The sequence below is a fragment of the Pteropus vampyrus genome, unplaced genomic scaffold (assembly GCF_000151845.1).
Source record: "Pteropus vampyrus isolate Shadow unplaced genomic scaffold, Pvam_2.0 Scaffold12, whole genome shotgun sequence".
NCBI classification, from domain to species: domain Eukaryota; kingdom Metazoa; phylum Chordata; class Mammalia; order Chiroptera; family Pteropodidae; genus Pteropus; species Pteropus vampyrus.
In genome coordinates this window covers 769,640-788,082 of record NW_011888793.1, presented here as the reverse complement: position 1 = coordinate 788,082, position 18,443 = coordinate 769,640, and the positions used below count along the sequence as shown (strand labels likewise).

At 39.1% G+C, this 18,443-nt stretch overlaps 1 protein-coding gene across 2 annotated transcripts in view; it reads right to left on the bottom strand.

Moving 5' to 3' along the window:
* ARHGEF26 (Rho guanine nucleotide exchange factor 26) overlaps positions 1-18,443 on the bottom strand; it is a 133,289-nt gene that overhangs the window by 16,313 nt on the left and 98,533 nt on the right. For both annotated transcript variants that reach the window (XM_011379226.2, XM_011379218.2), the window contains exons 11-12: positions 16,148-16,302; positions 1,684-1,893 (exon numbers count right to left, since the gene is read on the bottom strand). In XM_011379226.2, coding sequence (XP_011377528.1) covers positions 1,684-1,893; positions 16,148-16,302 — 365 coding nt within the window. The remainder of the gene's footprint in view (positions 1-1,683; positions 1,894-16,147; positions 16,303-18,443) is intronic.

The following is an 18,443-nucleotide window of genomic DNA, read 5'->3' as shown; positions in this document are numbered from 1 at the left end:
CTTGTTTTTTCTTCCAGACTTTGCAAAATTATTTCTAGTGCCAAAGGGTATAAAATCTTGTAACGTTTTATATAAATGCTTTCTAATTTTAACCTTTTTCTTATGTATGTCTCTAATGAACCAGGAACACTGTTAAAACACTCTTAAAAGGCAGAGATATTCTTTGGGTTTACTTTCACTAAGATTTTGCTTCAGTTTTAGGATGACTATTCACCAGCTGCTGATCCATTTTAAACACACCATGTGGGAACCTTGGGGCGGGGAGGAACATGGGTGGGAGATGTGTGTAGGGACAGCAGAGGACAAAGATTTAGAGAACTTCTCCTTTCCCTCCACTGATCCGTCCTCTGATCCAACACAATCCTTGCCTGTAATAATCGTTCCAAGAGCAGGTTTCCACATTTCAAACAAATAGATGGATCAACTATCTCTAACTAGACCAAATCACAAAGGTGAACTTGAAAATGCAGCCCCCTTCCCTTCATCCAGCGTGAGGATGGCAGCAACCGCTGGTAGAAGGACAACGGGGTGACTGTTTAGTCTCTGCTTAAACTCGGGACGGGAGAGAGGACCCATCAGTATGTTTCCCCAAACTGAGGATCTCTTTAGACAGAAAGCACTGGGCTTTTTGCTGTCTGGCTGAAGGTAGGTAATTGAGAAATTACTTCGATTCCATTATCTAAGAAAACGTACAGCCTAGACTCAAACTACCAGCTAAGTCATAGTCCTGGGGCTCATGGGTCATACTTTTTATCAATGACCAAAGTACAATAACTGTTAAACCACTCTCTGAATATAAAATCACATCACCTAAAGCACTGCATTGCCCCCTTATCTGCAGTTTCGCTTTCCATGGTTTCAATGACCTGTGGTCAACCAAGGTCTGAAAATATTAACTAGAAGATTCCAGAAATAAACAATTTATAAGTTTTAATTGCACACTATTCACAGTAGCATGAAGAAATCTCAACCTGTTCTTACTCTGTCCCATCCTGGATACGAGTCATCCCTTCATCCAGCGCATCCATGCTGCACATGCTACCCACCCGTTAGTCCCTTAGTAGCTGTACCATCAGAAAGTCGATATTAGCCTAACGCCACATCACAATGCCTGCCACTCACCTCACCTTGTCTCATCATGCAGGCATTGTATCATCTCACATATCACAGACAAAAGGGTGAATACGGTACAGTAAATTATTTTGAGAGAGACCACATTCGCAGAACTTTTATTATAGTGTATGGTTAGAATTGTTCTATTTTATTATTAGTTATTGTTATTACTCTCTTACTGTGTCTAATTTATAAATTAAACTTTATCATAGGTATACATTATAGGAAAAAACATAGTATAGAGAGGGTTTGGTACTATCCGAGGTTTCAGGCACCCACTGGGGATTCTGGAACATAGTCCTTGTGGATAAGGGGAGACCACTGTACAATGCATCTATCAGGATTCATGGAGACAAAAATCATATCTATCCCTCAAGACACGGAGAAGGTCACAGTGAAAAGACAAGCGTCTGCATAAAGCAGCTAGACCCAGTGCTTGGCACATATAAGTATTCAACAAACAAAATTAGCAGCTACCAGGTACTGCACCTAGGGAATCTTAGACCAAGGACAGGTGGGCAGAGAAGACTGATACCGGATGTTCTGAAACCCTCGCCCTGGCAGACTTACTGCGTCTCAGCTCCTAGCAGCATTTCCACCTTCTCGTTCGCATGGTTACTAAGGACAGTCAGTGTGAAGAGGTGACTGGCAGAGCTCTGTCTTGAATAAAGCCCTGTGGAACTGTTCTTCCCCGGAGAAGAATTAACCTCTTCATTGTCACAAGATTCCACCAACAGCTGATCTCTTAAGGAATAATCGTTGACGTTGTAACTTTCTTCACTATAAGGAAAAGGGAAAAGAACATGTTAATAATTCAGCAGATAAGGCTGTGACCTTGTCACTTTCAAGTCACAAGGAAGGAGGATAAGGAGAGAATGACTTTTTAAAAGTATGAATTATAATTCGAATTATATCTGATTATGAATCAATATAACACCCCAAATTAAACCTAGTAATTACTATTTTTCTGCAATATACTAAATTGTATCTCGAGTATATAAAAGCAATCTTGAAAAAAATATAAAAAATCCTAGGCTTCATTTTATAATATTCTGGAACTGTCATGACAAGTGGGACATGCATGCATTGTGGGAATGCTCAAATAATAGTACTTCCCCGGCCCTGACTCCATTCCTGGAATGGAGAGGGCATCCCAAACATATCCATATGCTGGGTACCAAGGCCTAACTTCCAGCCCCCAAGCGACCAGACATAGGAGGGGAGAAGCACCCCAGAAGTCTGCTTGCTTCTGGCAAGACACCCCACGCATTCTTCTCTCCAAAGCGCACAGCCTTACCACCTGCTTCGGTAATCTCTGGGACTGACCCCTCTCCTCCTGTCTACTCTCAAGCCCCGTGTTCACCATCCACCTGGATGCTCACCCCCAGGCTATGACCTCGGCTCATCCAGCCGCACCTCCCTGGGCTCCTGAACCCCTTCTGGTGCGTCCTCTGGAAATGCCCATCATTTAAGGAATCTAGCAACATCTCCTAAATCCTCAGCCTCTTCTCTAAACAAGGGGTCTCAACCCTGGGCCGTGGACCCTGGTACCAGTCCAAGGCCTGTTAGGAACCAGGCTGTACAGCAGGAAGGGAGCGGTGGGTGAGCAAGTGAAGCTTCATCTGTATTTTCAGCCGCTCCCCGGTGCTAGCATGACTGCCTCAGCTCCACCTCAGATCATCAAGCACTTGATTCATAGGAGCACCTGTCCCTGGTGCCAAAACAGTTGACGACCGCTGCTCTAAATCTTCCTTTACCTTCTTGCCTTAACAGAAACTTGGCCCTCCCTAGAGAGAACATCACCTCACCTGAAGGGTCTCTGCCTGCTTGCTTCTCATGGCTGCTCCTAGACAATGATCACTTCCTCCTCCCAAGAAATCCTCAGCTTTGAAGCTCAGCCATCAGTCTCCATCTCATAATCATAGTTATTTACAGACCCCTGGATCGCTCCTCATCCTCCCTCAATTGCTTAGTTGCTGGCTCACTGTCTCTCCCCAACATTACTTCCTTCTTGACTTCCCATGTAGGAGAGCTTTCCATTACCCTGATCCCTCAGGTCCTTGACTTCCCCTTCTCTAATGGTCTGGTCCTCTGTCTTACTTCAGCAACTCCTCCATCATCATACCGTAGACCTTATCATTACTATCTGCAACCTCTCTCTAACCAGCACCGTCTGTCTCTCCAATTTAACTCTTCCAATCAACACCGATTCTTTAGCCCACCAGTTCCTACAAGACACTGACTCTACCACCTTTCCCCTATCCTTAAACCCTTTGTGTCCTCTCATCCATATTTATTAAATTACCCAGCATGGATTTCTTGGCATGTAGTTATAATCGCTCCTTGCATACATACTCATCTCCTTAAAAAACCTCAGCCCTGTTTAGATACAGCTCTCCCTCGTGAACCTGCACTCTTGTGATTGAACACGGGAGAGCTCAATAAATAACCATTGAATTAAATAGATGACTATGCAATAAATCATAATATATTCTAGAAACAATATCAACTATTTAATAATAAACATAAATATATAAACTAAGGGGAGCTAAGAGAAAAGAAAAATTCTTGTGCCCAGTCAACTATACTTGGAATTTCAGAATAGGCCATTTTGCTCAAGATTTCTTAGAATTTCTTTCATTCAGTAGTGGATGTCTGCCTGTCAACCACTCTTTTGTAAAGCTCCTTGAAAATCTTCATGATCTTTTCTAAAATTTAGTTTGATAGATTCTCCCTTCAAAAAACAGCAAACACAGTGACCATATAAATAAGCAAAATACTGCCTTCTCATCGGGCCTTTGGTTGCTTGGAAACTAATCCGTATTAATCGAAAGTTTACAAGGCAAGATCCTCTCCAAAGGTCTCCTGAAACTGCCTACAGACCAGCACAGCCACACTCAGGATATGCAAAGTATTACTCACATCGAAATGAAGCTTATCGAAGCTCACATGATTTTTATAAAAGGAGGAAGCAGGATAATACACTTTATAAACAAATAAGGTTATATTTTTTAAAAGACCATGTTTACCAGAAACAAAGCAATCAGTTTTTGGCAGAGCAGAATAAGTTTATAACGTTTTCCTAGATATCCGAGACATGGATTTAACAGCCCAGGACTTAAACTAAAATGAAACAAAACAAAAAACAAAAGCAAACCCTTAACGACATCAGAAACATGAGAAAAAAACAAGGTGAACGAACGCAGGATTCTTTGCTATTGTCCTCTCTCTGCACCTCTGGTCACTCTTGGTCCAACTCACAAGTTAAAAAAAAGATGAGCTGTTAGTCAAAGACACTCATTTCTGGTTAAAAGTAATTCTTTGGATAGAGACTTCACATAGAGAAATCCGAGGTCCCTAATGTTATGCACACGAGGTGTTTAGGTGGTGCCCTAAACCATGAAACTGCATAGGTATTCTTTGTATTTCCAAAGAAATAAAAGGCCAAGAAATGTTATGCTGTAAAACCATCCTTTGAGATGACTCAAGCTCTAAAAATTCTTCAGCATAAAGTGGTTTCACATAGCACAAAGTCCCCAATAAAATTCAAGACCAGGAGTTCACAGGAAACTAATGTAAACTAATAAGAATAAACTACTTAAGTCTTTTTTTCCCCCTCTTAATTTTCAGAGTTCATGTTTTCCCCAGTGTTTGCCTAAATACAAACAATACCAGCTATTGTGTTTCCTCAAAGCTTTGAATCTTTGTCTTTGGTAGAAATTAGAGACAGAAGTAAGATAAATTAATAGAATGTTTTTAATTGTTCTCTTTTGCAATAACAACTAAAAGGCCATTAGAGCTAGGGTGACCGTTGACCCATTTTATGCTTGTTGTCCACTCAAATGTCCAGTTTGGATGATTAACTGCAGCCACCACATTCATAGCTATGTGAGTTCATTCCAGGTACCCGTTCCTACACATCTGCACATCCATCTAAACAAGAAATTTTCCTGCTGTTTTGACTTCTGAATCCAAAATAGGATGCAGGAAACATGTTTGCTCATTTTTTTGTTTTTAACCCATTCAAGAGCAATCACCCAACATCATTATTTTATCTTGACCTGTAAATTTCTCCATCATGTAAAAATAATGTTTACAACTTCTTCACTACTCTTTCAATGAATTTAATATAAATAAATTTAATTTCATGTAACCATAGTAAATTATTTATCCTTGTCAACTATTATTCAAACCCAATAATACAAAAACTGAAAAGTAGCTCACGCTTGCTAGCCTGCTCATTGTTCCTGCTCTCTCACACACATATACACTCACACACTTAATCTTATAAAGGTTCAAAATAATCATATTTTCCCCTCTCCAAATCTGCTAAATACTAAATGAAATTCCTTCTCCTAGTATTAAACAGTACCTATCTCATGTTGATACAAAAGGATAAAGTTTGTGTAAAAATATGTACTTAAGCAGAAGGAAGAGGGGAGAATCCATAGCCAGATGAACTATTTCCAACCCTATTTCCATCCTCTGCTTACTCACCCATGTTCAGTAAGTAGAAAGCAGGCAAAGCTGGGCTGGGAAAGAAACCCCTTTCCTGAGGGAAGTTGATGCTAATCAGACTTCCCCGTGTTTGTCTCCATCATTTAGCAAACATATGGTTTACATAGTCTCTGAAACAATTTGGATCATGTAATTAGGAAGTTAAATTGCTCAGAAAAAGGCAAATGGAAAAACCACCTTTCCTCGAATGGAGAAGTTTATATGTAGATTTCCTTTGATTGTCTTATATGTGCTCCAAGTTTACCAGCTGCTCATCAAGGCTGTCTGCTTTGTACAGCAGCGGCTCCTATCAGGCGCAGCAATCAAATCTATGTAAGTCTGTAGCTCACGGTATAAACAATGAAGGATCTCCCTGTTGAAACCCACTTAAAGTCTTGTAACCTTTGTTGAGATTCCTTTCTTTTCTTTCTTTTTTTTTTAACAAGATAAAGAACTATCAGTAGAGAACAGGACGTGGTGGTAAATATATACCCCAATTAGTCTTCCCTTGCAAAGGCATTCTTTTGTTAAGCAGCTCAGAGAGTGTTGGATTCTACTATATGCAACCTAACGGCATGGGTTGTAAAAATGAAACACCTTATTGTGAATAGCAGCTTTCTTAAAGAGATTATTATGAAGCATTTTTAACTTTCTGTCCCATAAATATCTATAAAGGTTAGAATTTTCCATAAGGGGCGTATATTTATTAATTTTAAATCAGGACATTTGAACCACATAAAATATACATTTTTAAAATATCCAAACTATATATATACATACGCAGTAGAGAGTGTAGGGTGATACAGACACCAGCCTCAGCATAAGAGTCACTCTGGAAGGAGGAGGAAGAGAGGATAACAGTGGAGAGGCTTAAGGTATATCTGTAGTATTTTATCAGGTTTTTTCATTTGTTTGTTTAAAAAAGAGAGATATGACAAATATGGCGAAAAGTTAGTATCTGTTAAGTCTAGATGATACGTATGTTAATGTTTAAAATTTTCTATACTTTTGAAATATATCTCAATTGAAGGTAAAAATAAATTTAAAAATAATAAACGCACAGATGTGAACACTATCATAATTCCAGGTGTCTGGATGTCTAAGTGTATAGTTGAATTAACTATTGGACAATGGAATTTTTTTTTGCCCTGTTACAAACAACTAATTATTTGCAGATGACATCAGTGACTGAAAATATATTACAAGGTAACAATAAATTCAGTATAGTGGTTGGATTTAAAAAAAGGTTTTCCTATGTATAAATGACACTCAGAAAATATAACAGAAGTATCTCTACAAAAGAGATAAAATACTTAGAATTAAACTTAACAAGTTTCTGCTTTATGAAGACAGCTTTTGAATACTGTACTTTGGAAGAAGTCCTGTATAGATAGGAAATTTTGATATTATAGAGGTATTGATTATTCCTAAACTAATATATAATTTTAACACAATCCCAACAAAAATACAAACAGGGTTGGGGCAGGGCAGTGAGGAGGGAGAATGATCAAGCTGATTCTAAAACACACACAAAAATAAACATCTAAAAACAGAAGGACGGTGAAAAAGAACGAGTGAGCTGGCCTCACAACATATCAAAAATGTTGTAAAGCTACATTGTAATTCAACGACTGGGACTGGTGCATGAGTTGACAGAATGGTGTGTTCACAAATTGACCCCAAACACATCTCGGAATTTAGTACATGATATAGGTGACATTTCAATCTGTAGGGAATTGATGGGCTAGTCAACAAATAATATTGAGACATCTGGGGAAACGTCTGAAAAATAAAAAAAAATTTGGATCTCAATCTCAGTCCGTAAACCAGGATATCTCCTTGGACCCAAACTCTGGGTCCGTAAGAGTCATAAAGTAGAGGTGGTGACAGAGCTGGTCTTTCTGCTGAGCTCAGAACCATCAGGGCATGCTCTGTGATGGGTGGGTGGTGGGCCCTTTTAAATAAGCAAATATCTCAGGACGAGTTTCCACCTTAACCCTTATTAGCAAACATCTTAAGTACTTAATAAGGATGACCAGGAATGGAAAATAGGCTAGTTGACCAAGATGGAGCCATGAGTATGAAAGGAAGGATGGTGACAGGGAAGTGAGGGGCAAGGTTAGATTACAAAGGCCAGCTTTCACACGACCCACTGTTCCTCAGCCCTCACTGTGAGTTGTCTCACATTCCATCTTGGCTTTGTTCTGCAACTTTCTTTTAGAACCAAAATCTGACAGATGGAAACCCAACCAGCACCTCCAATTCTTCCTTTCGTAAAAGAGTTAAATAAAATTTAAAAGAAAATATGCTATCAAGAATCATCTAGAATGCAACACAGTATTCTGTATTTGTCACCAAGACAGTGGTTTCTTTTTTTAATTATTCAGTAGTGCCCACTCCATAGGCTTCATATTAAACAGCCACACAGTTGTCCTGTCTTAAAAAACGTCTGCTTGAATCTGCTGGTGCCAAGACAAATGTCTCCTCAGCTAGCAGCTGCCTATGTTTTCATGTTCTCAGACCCTGTGCCTCCATGCCCATGGTCATGTGGCCCAACACCCCACCAAATCCAATGACCTGGATTTCACCACTATTCTTCACTTCTATAGAATTTGATGATACTGAGCACCTGTGACCTCCTGAAACTCTGTCTTCCTCTTCTAATGCCTCAGTGACATTTCCAAGTCCACCTTCCTTTGGGTTATTCTCCCAGATCCTCTCCTAGACCTTCCTGCTTTTCTCTCAGGGATTTATAATGGATTCACCATTCTCCCAGGGTGGTGAGTCACACGAGTCCATGTGGTTGTATAAGATCAAAGGAGTGTGTTCCTGTTCTCCTTCAAGACATGTATGAGAATTCTTCCTCTGCAGATTTCAACTTGTTTCTCTTCCTCATGTGAAAACATGACTTCTAAATCCCCATATTTGATCTTGTGCTTAACTGGAATAAAAATACCCAAACATTTCTGGGATGGAGAATAGTGGACCACACTGGAACTAATTTTGAGTTGAGAGCTCTAAACACTTTTTCACATGACCGAAGGCAATTTCCATTTTAAAGCTTGGTTTTAGAATCATGCAAACAAGTTTTTAGTGGGATAATATGTGATTTTAAAGTAAAAAGTACGTTATAACAGGTAAGAGTACAGACGTGATTTAGAATGTCTGTAAAAATCCCAATTCTATCACTCACCCACTCTGTGGTCTTGAGCAAGTTACTAACACTCAGTTTTCTCATCTGTAAAATGGGGATAACAATACTAATCCCTTTGAATTGTTGTGAGGATTCAATGAGATAATACATTTGTTATCTTACTGCATGTAAAGCTCTTTTAATCATACTTGGCTCACATCCAGGAAATGTTAGTTATAATTTTTCATTTTCCTGACGGAACGTCATGCATTTAAATTCCCTGACATTTTGTTAAAAGCCTGATAATCATAAGTGCTTTGCAAATGGACAAGTTGACCTGGCATACTCCAAGCTAAATACTTCTGTTGAGAAATTAATAATTTGGCAAGTGCTCTGACTAGCAAAACAAGGCACAATATTTATCCAGAACTGATTTCAAACAGCCTTACTTGCTCAGTTCCTCAAAATAATTCTGAAGACTAACAAACATGCCACACGCTTCCTATTTCATTGTCAAGAATATAACAAATAGTGGAGATGAGGATCACATTCATTGGTAAGACAGAGATCTGTTGTGATTCACTGTCACCAGAAAAGATGGCCAGTGACCCACAACACATCCAGAAAGCGCCCATCCTGTTACCACGGATCTCCAGATTCCACAGCCTGGGACCACCCTGGCTGCCCATGGATGCCCTGAACCCATGGTCCTTGACAAAGAAGAGGTGGGCGGGTGTGAGAGGCTGTTAGTGCCTTACCGAAGCTTTCTCCCTGGCATAACCAGAACTGAACAAGGTCTGAAGAGCAAGTAGTTACCTTCTTAAATCAGTAACGAGGTTACTGCAAATTACTGGCATAATCCTGACATTCCAACTTAAGTTTACTTCTACTAACTTCTTTGAATGAAAGGGGAAAATATACTGAATTGATGCTTTTTCAGCCACAAAGTCAACTGTCTCCTAATCAGTTGCGAGGATGTCTCAAGAAAATCACCACTACAAAAGTGTACACATGATTCACGTCGACTTACAAAAAAATAAAAGTAGATGAATGGTTATTTTTCACTTACTTTTCATTTGACATGGGTTCACAACAGGGAGGGAGAGGCATGGAATTAAATGCATTTATTCCCAAAGCCACATTTCAGAGGCAATAAATCCAGATCTGATCCCAGAGTGTACCACAATCTTCAGATGCATAACGCTGGCTAAAGGTTTCAAATCATTTTTTTAAAAAACAGCAAAATATTCTAGAAGCAAAAGGCCAATAATTTGATCTTTCAAACACTAGGAATAATAATGACACTCAGTATGTATCAGTCACTTGGCAGGGACTATTCACTGTGTTAAGAGCTTCATATGCATTACCTCATATAATTCTCACAGAAATTGCATGAAGAAGATCAATTATTATAACCATTTTACAGATCAGGCTATGGAGACTCTGAGAAATTAAGAGTAAGTTGCCCCAGGTCACACAGCCAGGATTTAAGCCCACTTCTGTCTGACTCCAGACATCGATAGTGTGCTTCTCACTCACCACAGTCTTCAACACTGAATGGCAATGTCGACTCCTCTTAGAGTCTAGTAGAAACCATATCCTTATGGCTCATGACATTGGAGGAATCAGGGCATACGGGGTGGCCGGAGAAACAGTGGAGGAGCAAAGAGGAAATGGGGCTCTCGCTTCTCTCCCACCCCATCTCACCATCTCGTGTTTAGAACCCGATACCACAGTGGTCAGAAATAACCAAGTTTATGTTCCAGGAATAAGAGTGATTTGAGTCAGAGAGTCTTATTGCCTTCCCTTTATCCAAGATGCTCTCAAAGTTCACTTCCTGAGGAAGGAGTTTATTCTGCAGGGGAAGAGAGACAATGTCAGGCAACCTCATCTTTCTATGATGGGAAAGCGTTCAAGATGGAACAACTCACAGTGGGGCCAAACCAGGCCCTGACTCCATGGAGCTCACACAGCTCTAAGCCACTGGGCATCCAAACTGCTAGAGAAAATGTAAGTTGTAACCTAAATCCCTGAACTTAGGATAATGATCTGGCAGTATTCTATTACAGAAAATCCTTTAAAAAAAATCCTGAAGATTTGTAACATGTCACAAAGTTCAAGTTATGTCAATATATTCAATATTTATGAGACAGGAATCAGGAAATGGAAATCTACTGTCTTAAATGTCTGCAGGAAGGAAATGTTATCAAAAGGAAGCTTTTTCTTACACTCTGACGCTAGGTTAGCTAAAGATAGAAATTAGAGAGGAGGCTTTCAAGTCAGAGATGCAATAGAAACCTGGCTTTGCTGAGAGACTGTGAAAAGTGTCCTTATTTGTAAAATGGAAATAATGCAAGGTTGCTGGGATAACTCAATGATACGCTGCATATATACTTTGAGGTGGGTGAATGGCACACTGTACAGGCTCAATATTACAGGTTCTTTTTATCGTTATTACTATTACTATTCATGTAAACATCATGGCTAGATCATTTGTGATTTGGAGAACTCAGGAGAAAACAAATTGGAACATGATAACATTTACTGTAATAGATAATAAGACTAGACTAGATTTCAGCATTCTTTTGATATTGTGCCCACATCCAGACCAGACCCATCTAGCTGTGTGCTCCAAATGTGCTGAAGGGCATACCTGGCCTGGTAGAAGCAAGAAGGAACTACTAAGGAGATGCTCAGTGAACCACAGCTGGATGACTAACGCCAGCCAAAAGGAAGTAGGCTCTAAATCTCCAATCACTTCTGTGTCCTTTGAAATGTATGCTTCCCCTTCTCATTTGTCCTAAAGGCTAGGCATTAATTCTTTTACAGAGCTCTTCCTGTTTCCCAAATTCATCGTAAGTTCATCGGTGTCCTGTGGGAAAGAGGGTTTCCTAGTTGTGGCTGGAACTGGCTATTATCTAATCAGCTGCCAGCCTTCCCTGCTTCTTGCCAATCAAGTCCCAAAGTGCCCAGCCCCAGGGGATGCATCAGGGCTAAACCACAGCAATTAACGCTCTCCTGTTCTCCTTTGTTATGTGCTTGCTTTCCCAGCCTCTCTTAAGACAAAAAGTCTTAAGATTCAGGGCTGACCTACCAGATACAAGTTTTCTGGGGCCAGTCTGGGAAGTTTTCCTCTGCTGATAAAAAAGAAAATGCCGTTAAGGAAAGAGCCCCCGCGGTCAGCCTCTGGTTCTCATCCTTGCCTCCCTTCTATGTCTCTGAATGAAATCATGATACCTGGACCTACAGGAGCCATCTGCAACCATAAAGCTACACAATTCAGTCTTGCCCCGTTTGTCTCCGGCACCTCCACAGTTAGGTGTGCCTTATGGCAAATTCAAGAAGGCTGGTACAGGGGCAGTGGCGATGTCAGAGCTGCCTAGATTGATGATTGGCTGGATAGGGAAGCACAGTGAAAAATGGGAGTCAAAGTGGTCTTTCAGGTTTATTGTGGAACAACCAGATAAACAGAGTGCCTTTTTACAACGGAAGAAATAGACCCTGGCGAAGGAACAGATTTGAAGGAGATTTGGATGAAGGTAACCTATGAGACCTCCAAATAGAGGTGCTCAAGTCACATGACCACAATGACATTCTGAAATCATGAAAAATGTTTAAAAATAAAAGTGTACTCTAGAACTAGATTAAAACATTACAGCACATTTAAGCGAGGTAGGGGTAAAGGGCGGAGGGAGGGCATTGGGCTGAACTGTGCCCTCCAACAAATCATGTTGCAGTCCTAACCCCTGGTACATGTACATGTGACCTCATTTGGAAATAAGGTCTTCATAGATGTAATCAAGTTAAAATGAGATCATTCGGAAGTAGAGCAGGCCCTAAATCCAGTAAGTGGTGTCCTTATAAGGAGAAGATTTTAGGGATGCAGAGACACGAGAGAGAAGAAGCCACGTGAAGACAGAGGCAGAGGTTGGCGTTACGCTGCTACATGCCAGGGAACCCAGAAGTGACCAGGCATTGGAAGAGGCAAGGCAAGATTCTCTCTTCGAGCCTTCGGAGGGAGTGTGGCCCTGCTGCATCTTGATAACAGACATCTGCCTCCAGAACTGTGAGGCGATAAATTCCTATTGTTTTAAACCACCTAGTTTGTGTACTTTGCTACAGCAGCTGTAAGAAACTAATACAGGGAGGAAAACTATTTTTAGCTGTAGAAGAAGTTGGGAGGGAAGACGTAAGCCAGATACAAGGCACTGAATGAGACTAAGACAGTTAACTACCTTACGAAGTAAGTATTTTGGGAGTCTGAACTTATTTAGATCTTGTGTTCAGCTTTCATATTTCAAAACTAAGGGCAACAGTACTCAATCCCTAAGGTTGGATGTGGGGTATAGACTGTATACTCCGAATAATTATAGATAAGTTAATTCTAGGCACAGATTGCATATTATAATGACGTATTGTTCATTAGTCTGAGTACAACATGGCAATCTATTCCTTTTTTTTACAATATTACGATTATGGCCGTGTGAGGTCTGATAGATTTGCATACCTTTGCTACTCAAGATAATGCTGGTTGGCAGGTTGCCATCACTCTAGTATATTGGTTCTCAGTTGGAGGCAATTTGGCCCCCTAGGGACATATGACAATGTCTGAATACGTTTTTGGTTGTCACAATTGGGAGGAAAGTGCTACCATCAAACAGTGAGTAGAGACCAGGATGCTGCTAAAACATTCTACAAAGCACAGGGCAGCCCCATAACAAAGAATTGTCAGTCTAAATTGAGAACTCTGCTCTAGAAGTACCCAGGTAATCTGCAATCAAAGCATCAGCTACCAAAAAATTCACTTTCTCATCCAAAATAGTCAAACTGATCATGTATCCTTTTGAAATGTGCTAGAAGAAACTATTAATACAGTGACTCACAACCAGCCCAAAGCTAATAGAAACTTTAAACTCCCTTTTGATAGTCTTAAAAAAAGTAAAAGTCCTGTCCTAGAGACAGCTCTGTGGTCACTAACCGCTCTGCAAGCACTAGCAGTAATACGCACACTGCAAAACTGAGGTGGCCAAATACCCTAGCCATCGGTGGAACATGCTTAGCCTGAACCATCCACTGAGGAAGAGTAAGTCTTCTCCCAGGCTGACTCTCTCCACAGCCAGGGAGCCTCCCTAAAGCTGGAGAGCCGGTAGCTAAGCTCCTCGACTGAACCCTGGAATTACAATTAGGCAGTGCATGGTTGGATCCATCCTACAGAGCTGGCACAAGTATTATCCTTAATCTGTACCTGGTAGCCAAGCCTAAATTATTGCCTTATTCAAAGCTGCTGTATCTCCTTTGCTGCTGCCTCTGGCATGTGAAGCATTTGCAGTTGCCTCCTTGAAGCTGCAGAGTAAATACGGCTGTGCATACTGTACATTTTTAACCAAGCCTGTTTGTCAAGCCTCCGTGTTCTGCTTGTCACCCTCGCCACATATTCAGGTCATAAACAACTTGAGCCTCCAATGCCATTCTCTGAGTCAAGAGCACCTCAGAAACATGATGACCTAATCGTAAGGGCAAGAAAATTCCAGTTTGGGTCAAGGCAAAATTAGGTACTCAGATGGCCCTTTCCCCTGGAGCTGCATATTTTGCTCTTTCTTTTAATATAATTCAAGTTCAAACATACTTGAGTAAATGTGGACTAGCTAGGAAAGCAATACTAAAGGCAATGGCAGATCTCTGGAGGGCAAAGGATGCTGCTAAGCAGAATAGCATATACTTTAATTCTAACTTTCAAAAGTCTGTGCAAGTTCAAGAATAAAAGTGGTACTATACTAATTTAAATGCCCTTAATGGTTTCATCAAGTCACTGAAGACATCATGATCAAAACTACATTTGTATTTAAAATTGGTTTGGTATATTTTATCATTAAAATTGAAAGTTTAAGTAAAGCTTTTGGTCCACTGAGAAAAAAAAAAAATTTCAACAGCTGGAAGATGTTAAAAGCCAAGGGTTCTGGCATTTGAAGAGTCATATATCATTACTCTCCCCTAAAATCAAAACATCTCAAAGAAAGCCAAAGAAACATGCTATCTCATAGGAAACAAACAAAACATAAAAGTACAAACTATATTGCCTCTCCAATCTTTATTTATAAAATTTACTTAGCTACTAGAACAATTTAAACTGCCACAACTAAGAGAAATAATTTCTTTTAAAGTTATGGAAACATTATTTTCCTAAGTATGAAAAATAATCATCAGCACCTTTTTTGTATTTATTATAGTTGTATTATGGCTTTTCAGGGTAGACCAAAGTTTTCATTTTAGCGAGGCAGCCAAGCAGCTAAAATCATTCATAATACAGTCTGACTGAAAGGAGCAAAAAAGAAAAGCTCAACCTCTGTTTCAATTTAGTTTGAATTTTCCAGCTAAAATGTCAGCCACTCAGAAGTAGAATTTAAATAAATATCTCTTGATAAGTTTGGACACTGATTTCACATATTTATAGAAGCCTGTTTCCATGATTCTCTTCATCTTCTCAAACTTGTACCCCATGGCCTACCCTTACTGCTATTATATGCCAGCAATTCAGCCCACCAGCATTGTCTTCACATGTGGAAATAACACGCCACACAGATTTACATTTGTTTCTCTAAGTTCATATTCTAGGAAAAATAAAATATTTATGAAGGATCAGCAGAAAAATATTTCACAATCTCACGTATGTTGAGTACAATTAATAATGTTTCCTAGAGAAAAGCAGAGCTGAGGGGTGTATGTGTGTGTGTCTGTGTGTGTTGAATGGGGGCAGTTATAACACTGTAAAAAAAAAGGCTTGTACCTTATTCTTCCTGAATGTCTCGAGACACGAATACATACCAAAAGTCTGAAGTAAGAGGAATAAACACGCTGACAACCAACTGATTTACTTTATTCTCTTAAGAAGGAAGTATTGGAGTACTGCTAACACCCTCCCAGCCACAAGGAAATAAATGGTTTAGACCAAGAGTCATTAAGAGTGGTGGATTTTAAATTAAGTTAAAAGGAGCACTAGACTTGTGCCCCAGCTTATTCTCAACTAAAGCAACTTTTATCTGTTTTATACATTTTCTACAGAAAAGAAGTTTGAAAAATGCCTATTGGGAATAATAAGTGTGTTGCCTCCCTAGTGATGTCATTAGAACTCAAGGACATAAATGTGTAAAATGCTTGGAACACTGGCTGGCATACTGTAAGAGCTCCATAGAGGCTGGCTAGAATGATGATTCTGAGAATGATTTGAGTCTTAACTGCACAGGTACTTTAAAGAAAATGAAGTAAAGATGTTACCATGATTCCACATATAGAAACTATACATCAAACACCTCAAGCTTTGAAAGGATGATCACACTTGTGAAAGACATTTGAATTACAGAGATTTAAAACTGGATGCACGGCCAGCAATACCACATAAAGGCTTACCTCTTCTTCTTGGTGATGATGAGCACGTCGTTAAAGAGAAAGAAGTAGACTTGCTGTTTGGATGTCCTTCTTGAAAAAAGCACGGTGTCTTCCACGTAGGCTGTCAACTCACCTCTCTTTACCAACCACCGGGAAGAGGACACTAGAGGGAAAGGCTACAGAAAGAGAAAAACTCAGCGCCCAGAGCCAAATTAAAGTCCTTTTAAGATTATCAAAAGTAAAATAAAAAACTTACATTCAAACAAATGATACATGTTATGGTATACATTATTATTTTATAGGTATATAATAGTGAAATATAATTGGAGAAGTATAGCAATTCTCCAACAGAAAAATGAAAAAGAATAATTTATTTTCCAATATAAAATATGTATATATTATTTTGCCTATATGACAACTAAAACTCAATGAGAAAATGTTATTGGGTCAACCAAAAATAATTACCCTTCTATTAACTCTCAATTGAAAAAGTAGATTGATAAGGAGTCACTTAAAACTGAAAAGCCTCAAAATGAAATCTATCAGTATCAACGATGGTTATTTTAAATATCACAAATCGGAATCTAAACATATAGAAAAACATAACTATAGTTAATGAGGGACAAATATGTCTCTCATTATGTATTCACTTTATGAACAGAAAAGACTATTCAAAAGGAAAAAAATCCCCACAAACCTATGATTTGTCTACTGATTATCCACTTAGCCATACTCCGAACAACACCTGTTATTAAGTTTATGGTAATTTTTCCTCATGGAAGTTCATCCCTGAAAGCATCATACCATTTTCTGTCTGGGAAAATAAAGCTTTTCCAAAATAATCCATCTTAATCTCATAGAAAAGGCTATACACAAAAAATTACATACTTTTTTAAAATTCAGTTTCCAGTTTCCAACTGGAAAACTCTCAAAACCACAGGATAATCCTTACCCTTGAGAGCTCTTTTTTTTTTAAGTTACCAGAAATGCTTACAGCCAAAAATCTCATTTAAAAAACTATATCCATAAAATAATCAAAAATTCTTAGACACACTTAGAACCTAACTGTAGTACTATAGTACAACCAAATGTCTTCCTTTTCAAGGAACAATGATTAAAAATAGCTAAAAGAAACTGAGGAAATAAGAAAGCTGAGAAAGGGTTTCACATTTTTTCTTAACTTTATAAAAGACATTTATAAGAAGGTTGCTCATCACTGATATACTATTTTCCCGAAGGTTTAAAAAAGAAGATGAAAGATTATGGTTGACCTCAAACTTCCAAAACTTGCTATTAAGGAAGTTCATAGTTTCTAACCCCCAGATCTCAAATCCAATGATTATCCAGCAGGGATGGCTGAGACTTAAAAGGCAGACAGACAGATCACTTAGATAACTCTGGAGAACCCAAGCAGCACACACAAGAGGCCACCACAAAGAATCATGTGCCAGGTTTGGTCTGGCCAGAGGGCTGTAATTACCAGGAACACTATGCTATCTGGCCATTGCATGTAACCCTACAGGATGAACCAAGGGCAGTACTATGATTAAGGTCCACTGCACATGCCACTGTATGGCTGCTCTTAGTTTAGGGGTTGGGGGAAGAAAGTTTTTTAAGCTATTTTTGTTGTTTTTAAAATAGACTGATTGTTATGGACTCCTCGTACTCCATCATGCAAAAATAACTTTCTAATGAATGTCTAAAATTGACAGTGGCTTTCAACATGGCTATGCTTTTTTTAAAAACAAAAATCCGATATTACAAATTTTTGTTTCATAATTTATTGTTAGAAGATTAAACTCATTCAGATAGTCTCTTTTTTCTTTCTTTCTTTCATTTTTCAAAGAAGAAACTGTGAAAATGACCAAAAGAAAAGGATCGGAACAACCCAAAATGGGCATAAGTGACTTCCTGGAGTCACCGAGAAGTCACTTAGCACCTTTACGACTAGAACTCAGGTGTGAAGCAAAAACTAGAAAAAAATTCATGAACAAAAATATATCCTTAAAAATACTGATATAATTCCTATGGAGAAAAGACTTTCCTCCTTTTTTGTGTTACTTAGCACCCTGTAAAACTAGCCTCAGCATAAAACTTAACTAATTTTATGGGCCAGCAAGACCAGGAAGAGCTGCTGAACAGCAATTTATTTTAATTGAGGTAAACTTAATCATTTAACCATTTAAAAGCATACATATAATTCAGTGGCTTTTAGTACACTCACGATGTTGTGCAATGATCATCACTATCTAATTCCAGAACATTTTCATTACCCTGAAAAGACGCCCCATATACATGAAGCAGTCACTCTGCCCTC